At 36.9% G+C, this 19,671-nt stretch overlaps 1 protein-coding gene and 1 long non-coding RNA gene across 2 annotated transcripts in view; both read right to left on the reverse strand.

Annotated features, from left to right (window-relative positions):
• LOC116528793 overlaps nt 1–11,180 on the reverse strand; it is a 171,257-nt gene extending 160,077 nt beyond the window's left edge. The window contains exon 1 of the long non-coding RNA XR_004259202.1: nt 7,874–11,180. This is a non-coding gene — a long non-coding RNA (uncharacterized LOC116528793). The remainder of the gene's footprint in view (nt 1–7,873) is intronic.
• A 259-nt stretch (nt 11,181–11,439) lies between these two features.
• LIG4 (DNA ligase 4) lies at nt 11,440–18,940 on the reverse strand. The gene is made up of 2 exons (XM_032246197.1): nt 18,822–18,940; nt 11,440–15,231 (listed from the first exon to the last, which is right to left on the reverse strand). The coding sequence occupies exon 2, from the start codon at nt 15,201–15,203 to the stop codon at nt 12,468–12,470; it is 2,736 nt and encodes a 911-aa protein (XP_032102088.1). The 5' UTR covers nt 15,204–15,231; nt 18,822–18,940; the 3' UTR covers nt 11,440–12,467.
• Nucleotides 18,941–19,671: the final 731 nt, after the last annotated feature.

The raw sequence follows: 19,671 nt of genomic DNA on the forward strand, positions 1-19,671 counted from the left end.
CTTTTTAGGTATTTGTTAAGCAGCACCAACTTCTGGGACTAAAAATCTACATTAGTTTTCTACTGTTGTTTCTCTTCTGAAGGATTAACTAGGGCACTATCACATCCCTGCTCTCATGATTGTTGTTTGAATTCAATTCTTTGAGGCTGTGAGATCCATGTTCTGTTACGTCTTCAAAGCCAGCAAAACGTGAGAAAAAGGTTACACCCAGCTAAGTCCCTAGACATAGCTGAAGCATGTAAGACACTCCTGCTGTGAAAAGACTGAATACCTGACCATAATTAAAATGGCTTTTTATACCACTAAGTTTTGGATCAACTTGCTGTGTAATAATAGTAGCTGGAACAATATTCCTTAGTTTGATTTTTGTTTCTTTCATAAGTAAACTCAGTTAAGTTTTCTTTAAATAAATTATGAAAGTAGCCATGATTTGTTGGCAGAAATTTTAAAATAACATACTATATCCTATTGCATATTTAAATATTTGCTAAAAATTATATGTTTCAGCACCAAGAATATATTAAAATACTTTAATTTCCTGATTTTTAGTTTTTGCAAATTAGACTTCCAAAAAGTCAAGCAGACTAGATTTTTGAAAATGGTCACGGTTTTTCTCTAAGTGGCTAGAGAAAGAGAATGTTTGGAGTTTTTTGCAAACACAACTCTACACATAAATACATTAAGGTTATGAATAGTGTTCTAACACTAACAAATAAAAGGCAAACTGGATACGATTGCCAATATAGTTTCTTCTTTGTGTAATGTTGTTTTTGGAACTACTAGCAAAAATTTGATATGATATATGGGAATTTTGATCAGGTGAATACAATTAATCTGGAGACAATTATCTTGATATGTATTTGTAACATGTACATGTTCTTCATTAACTTGTTGTATATTAATATTCCTTATTTTTCCTTCTTTTATTAAAGACAGATTATGAGACAAATTATGACATAGATGATTAGAAATAAAAATAATTCAAAACTGAATAATGTCCATAAACTCTATGTCAGCACAGGATGTTCAGCTGAGTGATGATGTGATTCAGTAAATGAGTCATTCGCCACTTGTCAGCCTCAACTATTACACGTGCTTACTTAATTTCTACTCAGAGTCTTTCAAATTATTCAGTTTTAAAGGAAACATTAGTTATTTATCAAATTATATAAAAAGCCAAAGATATTACAATCATTACTAACTTTAGATGGAAACATCTTTGTATACCCTTGAGGTTCCCAATCTGTTGAAAAATGATAGTCTACCCCAAGGGCAGACACACTATAGATGGCTTGTTGTCACTTAAGACTAAATTACACAACTCACAGCATCCTCTACAGCTCTTAACAATACCAACTTTCCAGCAGAAAGGAAATAATTAACAGAATGAAATGGAAAAAAATCAGTAAAAAGATTCCCCTTTTCTTTTGGTACTTTAGTTTTAGAAACCCCAAAATTGTTGCTCCAATAATTGTAGAAGCCACTGTTAGAGTCATAAAAAAAGAATATACCTTACTCCCTCGAATTATATGAAGCATGAATTTCAGGAATTCATAGTGCTGAATGATATTTTTGTCCTTAAATACTAAGAAATTGTAAGAATTTGAAGACTCATATTAATTACTGAATTAATTCCTTTTATATCTTACAAGGGTACACCTTAAATCTAACAGTGGCTGCCAGATGTCTATCTATTCCTTAATCAGCAAGTAGAAAAATCTAAGAAATGGTAGTCATCTTCATTAAGAGCATCAAGAGCTTTTGGTCATTTTACCATTAATTCAAACTGAGTAACTAAATTCCAACTCATCAAGATTCTCAAGAATTAAAGAATTTTGTTTCATTTATTTATCTAATCCCATAACAGAAAGCATGTCAACATTAACATAAAACACTTACTATTATTTGAGCAACAACCCTCTGTCAGAGTTACGTAAGTAAAGGTTGGCTTTTTCTTTTTTTCCCATTTATTTATTTTATTGCATTTTAGGTTTTGGGGTACATGTGAAGAACATGCAAGATTGTTGCATAGGTACACACGTGGCAGTGTGATTTGCTGCCTTCCTCCCCATCACCTACATCTGGCATCTCTCCCCTTGCTATCACTCCCCACCCCCCACCGTCCCTCCCCTATTTCCCCCCAACTGACCCCAGTGTGTAGTGCTCCCCTCCCTGTGTCCATGTGTTCTCATTGTTCAACACCTGCCTAGGAATGAGAACATGCGGTGTTTGATCTTCTGCTCTTCTGTCAGTTTCCTAAGAATGATGGTTTCCAGGTTCATCCATTTCCCTACAAAGGACACAAACTCATCGTTTTTGATGGCTGCATAATATTCCATGGTGTATATGTGCCACATTTTCCCTGTCCAGTCTATCGTCGATGGGCATTTGGGTTGGTTCCAGGTCTTTGCTATTGTAAACAGTGCTGCAATGAACATTCGTGTGCCCGTGTCCTTATAGTAGAACGATTTATAATCCTTTGGATATATACCCAGTAATGGGATTGCTGGGTCAAATGGAATTTCTATTTCTAGGTCCTTGAGGAATTGCCACACTGTCTTCCACAATGGTTGAACTAAGTTACACTCCCACCAACAGTGTAAAAGTGTTCCTATTTCTCCACATCCTCTCCAGCATCTGTTGTCTCCAGATTTTTTAATGATCGCCAATCTAACTGGCGTGAGATGGTATCTCAATGTTGTTTTGATTTGCATTTCTCTGATAACCAGTGATGATGAGCATTTTTTCATATGTTTGTTGGCCTCATGTATGTCTTCTTTTGTAAAGTATCTGTTCATATCCTTTGCCCACTTTTGAATGGGCTTGTTAGTTTTTTTCTTGTAAATCTGTTTTAGTTCTTTGTAAATTCTGGATATCATCCCTTTGTCAGATGGGTAAACTGCAAAAATTTTTTCCCATTCTGTTGGTTGCCGTTTCACTCTAATGACTGTTTCTTTTGCTGTGCAGAAGCTGTGGAGTCTGATTAGGTCCCATTTGTCTATTTTGGCTTTTGTTGTCAATGCTTTCGGTGTTTTGGTCATGAAGTACTTGCCTACACCTATGTCCTGAATGGTTTTGCCTAGATTTTCTTCTAGGGTTTTTATGGTGTTAGGTCTTATGTTTAAGTCTTTAATTCATCTGGAGTTAATTTTAGTGTAAGGTGTCAGGAAGGGGTCCAGTTTCTGCTTTCTGCACATGGCTAGCCAGTTTTCACAACACCATTTATTAAACAGGGAATCCTTTCCCCATTGCTTATTTTTTTCAGGTTTGTCAAAGATCGGATGGTTGTAGATATATTGCATTGCCTCCGAGACCTCTGTTCTGTTCCATTGGTCTATATCTCTGTTTTGGTACCAGTACCATGCTGTTTTGGTACCAGTACCATGCTGTTTTGATTACTGTAGCCTTGTAGTATAGTTTGAAGTCTGGTAGTGTGATGCCTCCCGCTTTGTTCTTTTTGCTTAGAATTGACTTGGCTATGTGGGCTCTCTTTTGGTTCCATATGAAGCTTAAGGTAATTTTTTCCAGTTCTGTGAAGAAGGTCATTGGTAGCTTGATGGGGATAGCATTGAATCTGTAAATTACTTTGCGCAGTATGGCCATTTTCACAATATTGATTCTTCCTAACCATGAACATGGAATGCTTCTCCATCTGTTTGTGTCCTCTCTTATTTCGCTGAGCAGTGGTTTGTAATTCTCCTTGAAGAGGTCCTTTGCGTTCCTTGTTAGTTGTATTCCTAGGTATTTTATTCTCTTTGTGGCAATTGTGAATGGAAGTTTGTTCTTGATTTGGCTCTCTTTAAGTCTGTTATTGGTGTATAGGAATGCATGTGATTTTTGCACATTGATTTTGTATCCTGAGACTTTGCTGAAGTTGCTTATCAGTTTAAGGAGATTTGGGGCTGAGACGATGGGGTCTTCTAGATATACAATCATGTCATCTGCAAATAGAGACAATTTGACTTCCTCCTTTCCTATTTGAATACCCTTTATTTCTTTTTCTTGCCTGATTGCTCTGGCTAGAACTTCTAGTGCTATATTGAATAGGAGTGGTGAGAGAGGGCATCCTTGTCTAGTGCCACATTTCAAGGGGAATGCTTCCAGTTTTTGCCCATTCAGTATGATATTGGCTGTTGGTTTGTCATAAATAGCTTTTATTATTTTGAGATACGTTCCATCAATACCTAGCTTATTGAGGGTTTTTAGCATAAAGGGCTGTTGAATTTTGTCAAAGGCCTTCTCTGCATCAATTGCGATAATCGTGTGGTTTTTGTCTTTGGTTCTGTTTATGTGGTGAATTACGTTTATAGACTTGCATATGTTGAACCAGCCTTGCATCCCCGGGATGAAGCCTACTTGATCATGGTGGACAAGTTTTTGATGTGCTGTTGCAATCGGCTTGTCAGTATTTTATTGAAGATTTTTGCATCTATGTTCACCATGGATATTGGCCTGAAGTTTTCTTTTCTTGTTGAGTCTCTGCCGGGTTTTGGAATCAGGATGATGTTGGTGTCATAAAATGATTTGGGAAGAATTCCCTCTTTTTGTATTGTTTGGAATAGTTTCAGAAGGAATGGTACCAGCTCCTCTTTGTATGTCTGGTAGAATTCAGCTGTGAACCCGTCTGGACCTGGGCTTTTTTTGGGTGGGAAGCTCTTAACTGCTGCCTCAACTTCAGACCTTGTTATGGGTCTGTTCAGGGTTTCGGCTTCTTCCTGGTTTAGGCTTGGGAGGAGGCAAGTGTCCAGGAATTTATCCATTTCTTCCAGGTTTACTAGTTTATGCGCATAGAGTTGTTTGTAATAATCTCTGATGATGGTTGGAATTTCTGTGGAATCTGTGGTGATATCCCCTTTATCATTTTTTATTGCATCAATTTGGTTATTCTCTTTTCTTTTTTATTAATCTGGCTAGTGGTCTGTCTATTTTGTTGATCTTTTCAAAAAACCAGCTCCTGGATTTATTGATTTTTTGAAGGGTTTTTTTGTGTCTCTATCTCCTTCAGTTCTGCTCTGATCTTAGCTATTTCTTGTCTTCTGCTAGACTTTGAGGTTTTTTGATCTTGCTTCTCTATCTCTTTCAGTTTTGATGATAGGGCGTCAATTTTTGATCTCTCCTTGCTTCTCATGTGGGCACTTATTGCTATATATTTTCCTCTAGAGACTGCTTTAAATGTGTCCCAGAGATTCTGGTATGTTGTGTCTTCATTCTCGTTCATTTTGAAGAACATCTTTATTTCTGTCTTCATTTCATTGTTTATCCAGTCAACATTCAAGAGCAAGTTGTTCAGTTTCCAGGAAGCTGTGAGGTTCTGGGTTAGTTTTTGAATTCTGAGTTCTAACTTGATTGCACTGTGGTCTCAGAGACTGTTTGTTATGATTTCTGTTCTTTTGCATTTGCTGAGGAGTGATTTACTCCCAATTATGTGGTCAATTTTAGAGTAGGTGTGATGTGGTGCTGAGAAGAATGTATATTCTGTGGATTTGGGGTGGAGAGTTCTGTAAATGTCTATTAGGTTTGCTTGGTCCAGGTTTGAGTTCAAGTCCTGGATATCCTTGTTAATTTTCTGTCTGGTTGATCTAATATTGACAATGGGGTGTTAAAGTCTCCCACTATAATTGTGTGGGAGTCTAAGTCTCTTTGTAAGTCATTAAGAACTTGCCTATGTATCTGGGTGCTCCTGTATTGGGTGCGTATATATTTAGGATCGTTAGCTCTTCTTGTTGCATTGATCCTTTTACCATTATGTAATGTCCTTCTTTGTCTCTTTTGATCTTTGTTGCTTTAAAGTCTAATTTATCAGAGATGAGAATTGCAACTCCTGCTTTTTTTTGCTCTCCATATGCTTGCTAAATCTTCCTCCATTCCTTTATTTTGAGCCTTTGTGTATCCTTGCATGTGAGATGGGTTTCCTGGATACAGCACACTGATGGGTTTTGGCTTTTTATCCAATTTTTCAGTCTGTGTCTTTTGATTGGGTCATTTAGTCCATTTACATTTAGGGTTAATACTGTTATGTGTGAATTTGATACTGCCATTTTGGTGCTAGCTGGCTGTTTTGCCCATTAGTTGATGCAGATTCTTCATTGTGTTGATTCTCTTTACCATTTGGCATGTTTTTGGAGTGGCTGGTACTGGTTGTTCCTTTGTATGTGTAGAGACTCTTTCAGGAGCTCTTGTAAAGCTGGCCTGGTGGTGACAAAAATCTCTGAGTACTTGCATGTTCACAAAGGATTTTATTTTTCCTTCACTTACGAAGCTTAGTTTGGCTGGATAGGAGATTCTGGGTTGAAAGTTGTTTTCTTTAAGGATGTTGAATATTGGCCCCCACTCTCTTCTGGCTTGTAGGGTTTCTGCTGAGAGATCTGCTGTGAGTCTGATGGGCTTCACTTTGTGGGTAACCCGACCTTTCTCTCTGGCTGCCCTTAGTATTTTCTCCTTCATTTCAACCCTGGTGAATCTGACGATTATGTGCCTTGGGGTTGCTCTTCTTGACGAATAAAGTTTGGCTTTTAATCATTAGGCAATGCTCTCCTGAATTTCTATACAGAATCTCTCTACAAAGGGGAGACAATTGAATCCAATTGTATTGTGGAGAAAATGACATTATTTGTCTTGAAAGTGCATTTGTTTAGGAAGTGGTTTGTTCATATAGTGATGTTAGAGATTAATGAAAGTATCCCACCTATGACAGGTTTTTATTTACTTAAGATAGAAGAATCTCATACTGTATATTCAAACCAAAAGTTGATGGAAACGAAAAGGAGTTCCTTGGAAAAACCATGACTTGAAAAAGCCATTGGTAGATGCATGTATAGAGATTCCCTCACCTCCCCAGGATCACTTTATCAGCTACTCACCGAGTCCCATCTCCCAAACCTATCTTGGATACTAGCTGAGGATCTCACCATAAAAATAAACGGTCAGCAGGCTGAGGCAGGAGGACTGGTGGAGGTCAGGAAGTCGAGACCAGCCTAGATAACATAGCTAGACCCCATCTCTACAAAAAATTTTTTGAAAAGTTATCAGGGCATGGTGGCATCTGTCTGTAGTCCCAGCTGCTCGGGAGGCTGCAGGAGAGAACAAGACCCCCATCTCAAGTAAGTAAATAAATATAAAACGTGCATTAATAAATTAATTCAAGGTTGCCAGTAAATGGCTCTTGGATGTACCACAATGTTAAAGTTGGAAAGGACCTCAGAGATCATTACATTCATGTCCTACTGAACTACTAAGGACCAGGGGGTTAGGTGCCTTTTAAAGGGTTAGATCTAGGGAAGAGTGATGTTGGAAAAAGGCAGATGTCCCAGACCTCTTCTTACTCCACCCCCACCAAAGTTGACTTAATAATATTCTATGTAGTTTAATATTTTATGTAGTTAAATGTTTTATAGTTACACATATTATTTCTATGGGTTTAAGTTTCCAGTAGCACATAGATTTTTTTCTTTTAAATCTAGTTCCTGAGTTTAGTCAGCTTATTTCTGAGTTTTCCAGTTCTGAAATAATATGTTGTTCTTTCACATTTTCTACTCTAAAAGAAAAATTAACTTTGATCTGCTTTAGGGGCATTTCTTTCTTACGTGTGTTCGTTCTTCTGTAGAAATGTATTCTTTCAATTACAGTATTTTCTTATTTGTGTATATTTAGCCCACATATCGTTTGGTTCCTCGTTTTCAGGTGAGCTTAGCTTCTCTGAACATCTAGAAGAAAATGTAGTTAATGGTAATTTTTCTAACGTTATAGAATTCCCACTAGTGTTGCTTTTTAAAACCATAATGGTTTGCTTTCTGAAAATGTTGGCTGCTTCCTCCTCACCTTCAATGTGGACCTTCTATTTCCTTTGTCTCTCCATTGCCCCTATTTTGCTCACCTTTTATTCCATTCCCACCATCTTTTCTTCTTTATGAGGTCCTGACCTGGAAAACATCAATGGTGGCTCAGTTCTGAGAAGTCATGGGTACTAAGCCCTTCAGATTTACCCAGGGCTCCTTTCACTCACATGTTATTCCACTGGAAAAAGTCCCTTTTAGTTTCAGGTGCTGATCTCAGACTTGCCCACGTGTTTTCCTGTAAATCCCTGCTAAGGAGTTTCTGCTTTCTCAGGTTCATCTGTTTTCTTCACACACATATCAATGTCTGTTTCCATCCATTCATCACTTTGTCCTTTTGTAAATGTTGTTCATTTATGATAATGAATCCCAAAAACTACCGGCTTTTTATTTTTTGAAGCATTATATTTAAGAAGTGTCCTATTTTTATTTAACTTCCATTTTTATTGCTTAAAAAGAAATGCTGTTGAATTTCATATACCAATTTTTTATTGCTGCATTTAGTCTATTAATACAGCTACATGCCATAATGTACATTTAATATTGTATTATTCTCACATTTCTTAAAATTGAACATTACTTGGAATTATTCTATTTCTTTGTTACTGCAATATTAATTAAAAATGCATTATTGGGATGTTTTGTCTCTGTTACTATACAATCAATAGTCGTTTCAAACGTTTAAATAATTTATTGAAATACAATTTACTCAGAGTATAACGAACAAATCTCATGTTTAAGAGTAGGTATATCACTTTAAAAATCACCAGTTTTCCAAAGTGGTACCATTGCACGTTCCCACTAGCAACATATGAAAGAAAGTTCTGGCTGTTTGACATTCCATGCTATTTTTGATAGAGGGTGACATCAAGATTACTAAATCCTGATTTCAGAAGACTTCCATGTTTTTTTTCTATGTGCCAAAATGTTTCAAATATCAAAGGAAGCATGTGTTCCATCAAAGGCAACCAACTTCCCCATGATGTCTATCAGTCAGAATCACCAATGCTTATTTGGTTCCTCTAACTGATTAGTTGGGTGGATTCTCTTCTTCCTTCAATGTTCCCTCCAAGTACATAACTTCAGAACATGATTATCATTTCTTCCTGGTGAACGCTATGTAAGTGCCTGCATTCCTTTAATAAAACACCCCACAAGCTCTTATTGGGGTGTATCAATGAAGAGGTCAAAGACGTTGTTAGAACATTGTATATGTAATTTTAAGAGTGAAAAGCCAGAAAGTAAAACTAGAAGTTTAGACAATTCTTAGAAACGCTTGCATGTGAAAAGAAACATCAGCCAGAAAATATATGGTTTTGAAATGCTGAGGGAAATAGCCTCCAAAGAGGGAGAATCAGAAAGAGAAGGAAACATGAATTTTTCTCTTTCCCATCTTACCCACTAAAATATAAGCCTAATGAAGGTAGGAATGTCTGCCTACTTTGATTACTGCTGCTTCCAGGACTAGGACAGAGCCTAGAATTCAAGAGGCACTCATATTTGTGAATCATTAAATAACAGAAGACAAGGTGGGGACTTGGTCAATAAATACTGGGGAATAAGGTAACTTTTGGAGCTGATGGATAAGTTTACAGCCTGAATGTGGTGGTCTCACAGGTGTATACTTAACTCCAAACTCATCAAGTTGTATATATTTCTCAAATATGTACTGCTTTTTGTGTGTTTATCATTCCTTAAGTGGTCTAATAAATAAACAAATAAAAATAAAAATAAAAAGCATTACACTAGAGGCTAAAATATCTTGCTTACAATTCTTCATGCAGTTATCTGAGCACAAGATACAGTCCATATTCTGCAGTGGCATTTCAGACCTTTCAAAATCTACCCTACCCTATCTTAATCTATCTTTCTCCCTTACCCCTAAATCTCAATGCTTTAAAAATATTTCCACACTTTTATAACCCTATGATTTATAATCTCTCCTCTGCAAGGAAAAACTTTCCATACCACTATGCCTGGTGAAATTCTACTTTTTCCCCCAGTTACTCACTTATTAACCCAGGTGTGGGTAAGAATAGCAAGTAAAACTAGAGAGTTCTTAGTATGTGCTGGGGGCTATGGCTCTGTCCTCAAACATTCTGATAAGACAGGTGTCATTTGCGTTTGACAGTTTAGAAACTAAAGTTCAAAGAGGTTGTGATTGCTCAAAATGACAGATATTGGTAGCTGAACTGTAATTGAGCTTGGAATGACTTGATTCTAATGCTTGGGCTCTTTCCCCTCCAAGACAATCCATCATTCCTTTAGGAATACACTAACCTTTTGTATTCTAATTATCTTATCTGTCAAAACACTGTGAGTTCTTTGAGGGCAGGAATTACTTTATTCTTCTCTTTACTCAAAAGGCTACTAATGAAGAGTAAGAACTTGTACTACTCAATGAAAGTGAATTGTTGTTTTTAAGATAGATCTAGGGCTGGAAGAATTCCATGTTAGATAGTTTAAACACAATCTCTTTTCCCAGAAGTGAGCATTCCAAGGGGCCAAAGCTGCCCTGTTCACGTAGACCCCAGGTCAAGCGCATGAGTATGAAGTAGCTACTCTAGTCACCTTTCAAAAAAGTTGACATCAGCCTGAAATGAATGAACTCCTTGAGGACACTTCTAAGTCATCAGAGATAAGGAATAGGGTGGAGCAGTTCTTAGTAAATCTGCTGTCCTGCTTTCTGGCAAGAAACCACAGCCTTGGAGAATAAACGCCAAGGGTGTTTTTCAGTTGGCTTCAGAATATTTATCCTATCAGTAGTTGACCCAGTGTCTTTACTCATGCACTTTATTCTAGTGGCACCTGTAATCCCAGCTACTCAGGAGACTGAGGCAGGAGAAGAGCTTGAACCTAGGAGGTGGAGGTTGCAGTAAGCTGACTTGGCACCATGGCACTCCAGCCTGGGTGACAGAGTGAGACCCTTTCTAACAAAAAAAAAAAAAAAAAAAAAAAAAGAAGAAGGAAAAACAAGGTAGGGGTGGCATGGTGAAATTGTCTAAAATTTGAATAATGGGCTACATTACAGGGCATTCAATGAAATACTGCACAACAATTTAAAATGATGGAGGAATATTTTAGTGAATTGTAAAAATTTTCAAAATTCATCGAGAAAAGCTGATTAAATGAAGCATATAGTTTGCTTTATACATGTTACACTAAATATTTATATTGTGCTCTAAATATTTATTGTGTACTATCTTTACCATTGGTAACCTAAAATACTACATGTTGTTATCTTTAGTAGTAACAGTACAGACTTTTCTCCCACTGTACTTATTTGTATTTGTTAATTTTTCTCAATAGACATAAAAAAGTTTGCCAGACATAGGTGATGGGTGGATGGACGCAGCAAACCACATGGGCATTTATGTACCTATGCAACAATCCTGCATGTTCTTCACATGTGCCCCCAAACCTAAAACACAATAAAACATATATTTAAAAAAAACAAAGTGTAAAATTTTTAATAACACTCATTGGTAATGTGAAATACAAAGGATCATAAAGAGAAAACAGATTGAGACCAGCCAAAAATTTTACTGACACCAAAAAATCTGATACAACTATTATGAATCATTTAAAAAAGAACAGAAGACAAAAATTATTTTAATAGTATATTAAATATTTTATTTAAATTAAGAAGTACAACAAAATCACATACATTTGTCTCACAGTCTGGATAAAATTTCCTTACTTTCAAATAATACACATATAGTATCTCACAGATCAAATTCCATACATTTCAATATGGTCACAAGATAGACTGTATTCCAAAATTTGGTATATAAATCCATACATAATATATACCATATATACTGACTTTAAATAATCTATAATGACACCTATTAAATAGATAAAATCTAGAAAAATCACTTTTTGTGAATACTATTTATGCTGGAATACAAATTCACATAAAAATACTTCCTTTAAAACATGTTCTATTTCACACAATTAAATTAAATGTGAGCTACTTTTAAAACTGCAAGCTTTATTTTTAATCAAACCAATTCAATTTTAAATTTTTAGATCATTACGTCTCATACAACTTCCTCTCATTTAGCTAAAAACATCATTGACAAAGTTTTATTATCACATTTGGTCTTAACCTTAAAAAACAAATTTGCTTACAGCATTTCACATGTAAAAGGGATATTTTAAACTCTAAGTAAAAAGACATATTTTTACATGTCCAATTGTAACAATTTTACCCTATTTTCTTGCAATGCTTTTATCAGATAAAAACTATTACTAAAGTTTTGATTTTTTAGAATATACTGTTTAGGTCTTATCATAACTTTAAAAGTTTTGAAATCTATTTTATCAGTATCTAAATAAAAATTCGAGATATCGATATGGATATTATAAAAAACATCTCTTCTTTGGACTGTTTAATTATTTCACCTTAATTGTAAAAAAATCAGTGAGTCACTTATTTTTCTTTCTTGGCTTTGGGCCATTGTCTTTTCATCTTAAAAGTTAAAATTATTGTTTTCCTATGTCTAACAATACTTTTTAGACATAGATTTTTAATTTTTAAGATACAAAAATAAAATGTAGTTCGGTAGTTCATCATTACCACCTGCTGCAATGAGTCTGCCAGATCAGAGGCTTTCACTAGGAAAGCTAGCTTTAAATCAAATATTGGCTTTCTTCTTGTAATTTGCACTTGTCTATTGAATCAGTTACCCAACTGTCTTTTAGGATTTTAAACTTTCTCTTAAAAGTTCTTCTAAAAGCTTTAAAATCTGCAACACGACTATGATCTTCACCAATGATTACATGAGACACTCCCTCAGCTAAATAAGAAACTACTGTTCCACCATGAAATCGAAGCTCCAAGGCTTTAATAGCTAATCTTGTCCCCTCAGTTTTGGTACTCAGGTCATTAATAACAGCATACAAGTCCAAATAAATGGTGTGGCGTCGAAACATACTGAGAGGAGAGCAATCCCAGGAATACCGATGTTCTAAATCAGCAATCACAGAAGTCATTTCTTCAGGAGTCTGCTCGTTAGAATTTTTAATTCCTGAGAATACTTCTTTCAGTTGGTTCAAGTCTGTATCAACAAAATAACTATCACCATAGCAATCATATTCACGGGCGAAATGTTCTTTGGTTGATGGGCACATATGAATCATAAAGCAAGGCTGCCATGGCACAAAGCTTTTGGTCTTAAAACATTCTAAAAGCCATGCAGGCTTGACAACATCATGTTTATTTGACAAAATTATGTTTTTCACTCTGATGTTCTCAGACCCTGCAATTACACAGTATGTGTCTGGGCCTGGGTTTTGTACTATATAACCACCAAATTCTGCAATTCTGTTCTCCAGGTCAGGTTTTGGCTGGCTATCTGCTCCACTCATAACACAAAACTCCACATCTTCGAATATATTAGAAATTTTGTTTACATTAGTAAGGTTAGGTGCTTTTAAGTGCTCAATAATTCCAATAACTTTTTTCATCCTTGGGGGAGCTTTTCGCTTTTTTTCTGGTGGTTCGTCATCATCACCTAAATAAAGGTGTTTAGATGCAAGCTTTCCAGATGCTTTTCCCCTAAGTTGTTCTAGGTCATCCAGTGTCATGCACTCATGCCACTCTTTGTCATCTCTTATCTTCTCAATTCGTGGAAAACGCAAGGTACAGCCAGTTTTATACATATCACTGGGTACTATCTCTGCTGCCTTAATCTGAACAATGACAGAATTACAAGGTTCAATGTACACTTCTGGCCTCTCTGTTCCACATAAAATGCTACTTGGTGGAGTTCTTTTATGAAAAGGCCTCCAGTATTTGGCCAATTTCAAACCCAGATCATACAGTTCTTTCATGGTACAACCAGAGCCAACACGAGAGAGAGTATGAAACACAGATGGCTTTTTACCAGGAGGGGGCTTCTCTGCTACTGCACACAAAAAATGAGACATCATTCCACCCCGTGATCCTTTACCCCAATATCCTCCAACAATTAAAATGTCCAATTCATCCATTAGTCCATTAACATATTCTGGTTTAATTTTTAACCACCCTTCACCTCTTTTGTCTGGCTTATAGATGGACAGAGGATGTTTTATCATGATTCCTTCTTCTCTTTTATCTATTGCTTCATTCAATGCATCAATTACTTCATCCTTAGTATGAGCTTGTGTTTTCTGCACTATTTCTATTCTACCTGGAATTGGTGTAAAAATACTATTAAGAATCTCAAACCTCTTTCTCAGAGTCTCATGCCCTAGCTTTTTATTATTAACCATCAATACATCAAAAACACAATAACAAGTCTGCAGATCAGAATCTTCTACCATTCTTTTAATATCAAACTTAATTCCCTTTTGCATGAAAGTTTGTGTATTAGGATTATAGGCCATCATCTCACCATCAAGAATACAGATTTGTATATCTGTTTGGAATGCATTATGAATGAATGGGGTAAGAGAACCTTCAGCAGGAGAAGCACCAAACTGATCAGTATAGTTATATCCATTTCGGGAGAAGTATTTATATACATCCCCATCTTTGTGCATTTGCATACGTTCACCATCTAGCTTGGTTTCTATGTAGAAAGTCTGATGTTTCATATCCTTCTCAATGTGCTCAATATTTGCAATAGCAGCTAGCATTGGTTTAAAGGCAGAAAATAAAGTGATAGAAATATCACTGAGTCCTACAGAAGGATCATGCAGTTGCCTACAGACTTTTTCCAGATCTGTAGTGACATTATGCAACTCAGCAGCATCATTATGAAAAACAGAAAAGATAGTTTGCTGACTAACACCAAGCTTTAAATCCTTTATGATCATCCGAATAAGCCACTTTTGCTCAAGTGCAGAACTCTGAGTTATAAGTTGAAGAACACTCTTTTTTACTAGGTCTTTTCTTTTAGCAGAATTATTGCTGGCAATTGAGTCTAAAAGGTCATTTACTTGCTGTATGGTTAAACTTCCTTTCTGTAAACATCTTGGCTTCAACACAAAATATGCAATCATTGCAAAGTCTCCAGCATCTCCATGAGTTCCAGTGGGTGTTCTGTAGTTTAAAAGTTTGAGGGCATCTTTTCCATCTCTAGGTAAATTAAGCAATTCAATATAAAGCTTAGCAAGCATAGTTTCTTTAATGCCATAGGCCATTCTCTCTCTTTCTAGCTGAGGAAGAATTAGCCTCATTGCTGGATAAAAAGAGTCTGTGACATCTTTTTGGTTCTTATGAAGAGCATCATGAAATTTTCTCCAAGAATCTAAAAATTCCCTAAAGTGTCTGATTTTTTCTGCACGTCCTTTAGTTTTCTGTATTCGTTCTAAAGTTGAACACAAATCTGCAAAAGGAACGTGAGATGCAACAGTTTGTGAAGTTTGTGAGGCAGCCATCAAAGTGGTGATGAATCTTCCAGTTTAACTAGTAAAGCAAAAAGAGAATAACTTTAAGATTCAACTAAATATTTAATGTAAAGACCTTACAAAGATCACTCAGATCATAATAAATGTTTATTAATGTTTGCTAAATAGATCAATGCTATAAACAATGTATGTTTTCAATCTCTACATTTAATAACAACTATTTTGCTTCAACCCTAATTCAGTTATGAAAAGTATCATCAGCTGTATTTCCTATATTTGTAATACAGAAATTATTTTAATTATTTTTCTCCTTAAATTCCAACTTTCATTGACTTATTCTATATATCAATTACTTAGCACATAATACAAACAAATATTGCAAATAATGGCGACAGAAAAACTAATCAGGCTTAATTCACTTCACTTCTGAGCTTCTAATGCAAGGCCTTTCACTGTATGTCTCTTCTTTCCCTGACAGACTATTACACAGCACCAGACACCAACTTCTTCAAATAGATGTTTTTAACAAAACACTCATTTCCTGAATTGGAATTTGACTTCTTAGAAATCCTAATCATAGGCAGGGCCCTTGACCAAAAACACAAAACAAAGCAAAAAACAGGTATCCTCTTCTTCCAGCCAAAGAAAACCTATGTTTTTTTTCCCTCACTTCTTCACTGTTAGCTATGCCAAATCACACCAATATTCAATCTCAACTTAAAATGCCCAAATCAAAATCCTCACTTTATATATTTTACCATAGTTACTTATTGTCTTATAAGTATAAATGTATTAATACGATTTTTTTCATATTTCCATGCCAGTTATTCCCTAAGTATTTAATTACTACATATGAGATGTGCTACATACACTGTGCTAGGGGAAAATACAGTATGCTTCTGCTTTAAAAGAACATAAATTCTGTTAAACAAAATTTTAAAAGGGGGTATAATGGAAACAGTATAATAAAATACTAAGTGCTTTAACAAAATAAAACAATTGTAAAATGTCCTGAGGACAGAGCTTTTCCCTAAAGTATCTGCTAAAGTCAGAGAGGAAAGAATGAGTACCTTGCTGTGCTAGGGCAAGAGTATTTCCTAAAATTTCACAAGTGTGAAATTTCTTTAGTTTTAAATAGTCATACAAGGTCTATTGGAAGATAAATATATTAGAGTAATTTTAGCATAAACTATGTAACATTAACATAACTTTTCCAAAAAAAGGTTTCAAGTAAAATGTATGCTTCATGAATAGAAACTATGTTTTATCCTGTGGCTGCAGATACCTCCTGGCACACCAGGATGTATAACCAGACAGTGGAGTCAAGAGTTTCGCTGGGAGTGGGGAGATCTATTATAGTGCAGAGAACACGTAACTCCCAATTTTCCAATTCTCCATCACAGCAAACAAATGAGAAACACACACATGCACAAGGCTACATTATCTAGTATCCAGCAAAATAAACCAAATGGCTAATTACAATACTACATTAACTAAATTGTCAGTCTCTAGAGACCAGAAATTGTGCTATAATTTGTGCTACTAGTGGCAGACATGCAGGAGGTTTGCTGAATGAATTACTGACACACCTAGATTTGACTCCTGGAAAAGCACACCAGGGAAGGCCATGGGCTGGTTACAAACCACATACATACACATGCATGCACATGCACAGTGGGTGAGGCACAGTTTGGTTAAAAATATTCAGCAGCTCTGACTGTCCTGGCAATGATTCGCAACAGCCATTTGGTGGTCTTATAAAGAAAAAAGCTGCACTTGACAGTCTAATTTCCGACAAAGGAAACCAAACTTCTATTGAGTGGGTTAGATCAAAGGATAAACCCATGAGAGAGCACTTCCCTGAAACTTTTATCTTTGAATATACTGTTGTTTCCTCTCCCTGAATCTGGTTTGCATAACTGACTGCACCACCTGGTTATGTATGTTCACTGCCCTAGCTCTGAAAACATGCTCCCTCAAGGGGGTACATCATGGTACACAATGCTGTATCTACAATTTCTATATAAACTATGTAAAATGAAGTAGTAATATTTCTTTAATGTTCAAGTATTGGTACATAGTTTCTACAGATATATTTATAGATTCTATATGGTCTCAAAGTTAAAGTTTCCCTCAACAAATCCCAGGCAAAGACTTAAATTACTTTGTAATTACAAAATGTAGGTAATGTTGTGCATCTTCCGTATTCTAAAAATGGCTATACAGAAAACAAGGATTCCAAAATTGCTATAAACTAGGCATAAGTACTTTTGCTCATTACAATGGCATAAAAAGTCAAAGATTAGGACTTCCATTCCTTTTTACATGCTAATTTTATTTTTTGGATTCCGAGAATTTTAGCTGATTCATTCCATTTGCAGTAAGACAAATGAGGAGATTCTTAGGGCTCAGGTTCTGGACTCTAATAAATCTGAATTCAAATGTGGATGCTAACATTTAATAGCTGGGTGATACTGAGCAATTAATTTCTCTAAGCTTCAGTTTTCTTAAGCGTAAAATGAGGTTAAAAATTGTGTAGAAATTAGAATGAAAATAAAATCAGATAATCTAAAACTGTGCTTTAAAAAGTAATGTCTTGGCAATTTTAATAGTGTAATGCTTGGTGATCCAAGCAACATTTAAAACATAAATATTGCAAAATACTAAGGAGATAAAAAGGTGGGAAGAAGCTTCACTCTTTAACAATAAGCAAAGCTTTCAGGAGAATGAATGCAAGTTACTAGTACACAATAACGATTTATCATGCATTCACTTGCTGAATAAATTGTCCTGAAGTAACATAGGAAGACAAACCAGCAGGTTTTATTCAGTGACCATGGAAAGTGATTAAGTGTTATTTTATTGCACTTGGGGAAAAAAACAGGAAGTGACTACTGCAACTGAAGTTTCCTTCATGCAACCCTTGACAAGCTGTGTTTCCCTAGGAAACGAAGAGTTTACAGCTGCCTAGATTTCACAGCACATAGTAACAATTTGGGATAATCTCAGATCCCAAAGGTTAATGAACGACGAAGTGTAAGAAGATAAATAAAGTGATTTCTTCCAAGCCTAAAGTCTTTCCCGCTCCAGGGCCCCTTGTACCCTCTTGGAAAACGGAAAATCCCGAGGGAATTTACATCATTCCTCTGTCCCGTTCCCCCTACTCTCCCCAACCCTCAACGGGTTCCGAGTGAAAACCTGGCCCCGGGCAAGCCCCGTTACCTCTGTGAACCAGAGGATTCTAGCTGTAAAATGAGCTCTTGACGGTTTCCTGCGGGGCTGCCCTGAGAAGGAATCAGCGTGTACGCAGGTAAAGCAAGCAACACAGTTCCAGGGAGTCAAAAATGGGAGAAATCGTCCAACGGCCTGGGGCTTGGGTCTAGATGAGTAACAAGAGGCCTGGCTTCTAACGCGGCGCTGCTACAGCGCGGTGAACTCGGCAACCCCCATCAGCCGCCGCTGCACAAACACCCTGCCTGCCGCCCCACAGACCCTACCCCGGCCTGACGCCCCACAGACCCCAACCTGACGCCCGGCTGACGCACCAGACCCCCCTCCCCGCCTGCCGTCCCACAAATCCCCCGGCCGACCACCCCACATCCCCCACCCGACTCCCCACACACCCGCAGCTGCCACCCACACACTCACCACCTGACGTCAAGCCTGAGGTACAGCCACTAAACCGGAAGCTGGCGCCAGAAGTCGCCGGTTCCGCCAGCTGCTCGCCGCGCAGGCGCATGGGAGACTCGAGGCCGTGACGTCACGGGGCTCACGCACGCAGGCGCAGCCAGGCTCGCAGCGGGAGGTGGGAGGGCCGGCAGCTCCGCGAGGCTGCGGAGGCGGGACCTGGAGGATCCTGGTCAGGGTCTCGAGTACAGACAGCTCCTATTGGCCTCAGCAGCAGATTCTCTTTGCAAGCAGTTGATCCACAAGCCAGTGGATTTTGTCGTTGAGAGAGACCTAAGATCACTTTGTGCACTGGCTAGTGATAGCCTCTAATTCTTGTTCTCTGTACGTAAAACAATGGTAACTATACTGATTTCGCTGGTTGTGAAAGCTCCCAAGAAAGAAGAGGGCATCCCCCCACTCAAAATGTTGGTTGTTTCATTTAAACTTTTAAAATATAGGTTTTTGGAAACTATACAGAGCTGTTTGTTTTTTTTCATGATGTTTGCTACTGTGGTATGAGTTCTCTTAATACAGAAATAATACATAACAACACATAATTTACAATACAGACATAAACATTTGCATGACCAGAAATCAACTATGGACTCTTCTCGTATCTGTTTAAGGATTAAAAATAGAGTTATTTAACAAACTTTAATTGAGCACCTATTATTATGTAGTAATGGTACTAGATATTGAGGGGGGAGAGATTAAAAAAACCCTAGTTTTTATGTTCCAGGAGCTGTTGGTTTCCACCGAAATTTTTGCTATAGTCCGTCCTCTTTCACCATGGAGAAGTCAGAAGTTATCCATGAAGAGTGGCAGAAAC

The sequence above is a fragment of the Sapajus apella genome, unplaced genomic scaffold (assembly GCF_009761245.1).
Source record: "Sapajus apella isolate SASKATOON/1434 unplaced genomic scaffold, GSC_monkey_1.0 scaffold60, whole genome shotgun sequence".
NCBI classification, from domain to species: Eukaryota; Metazoa; Chordata; class Mammalia; order Primates; family Cebidae; genus Sapajus; species Sapajus apella.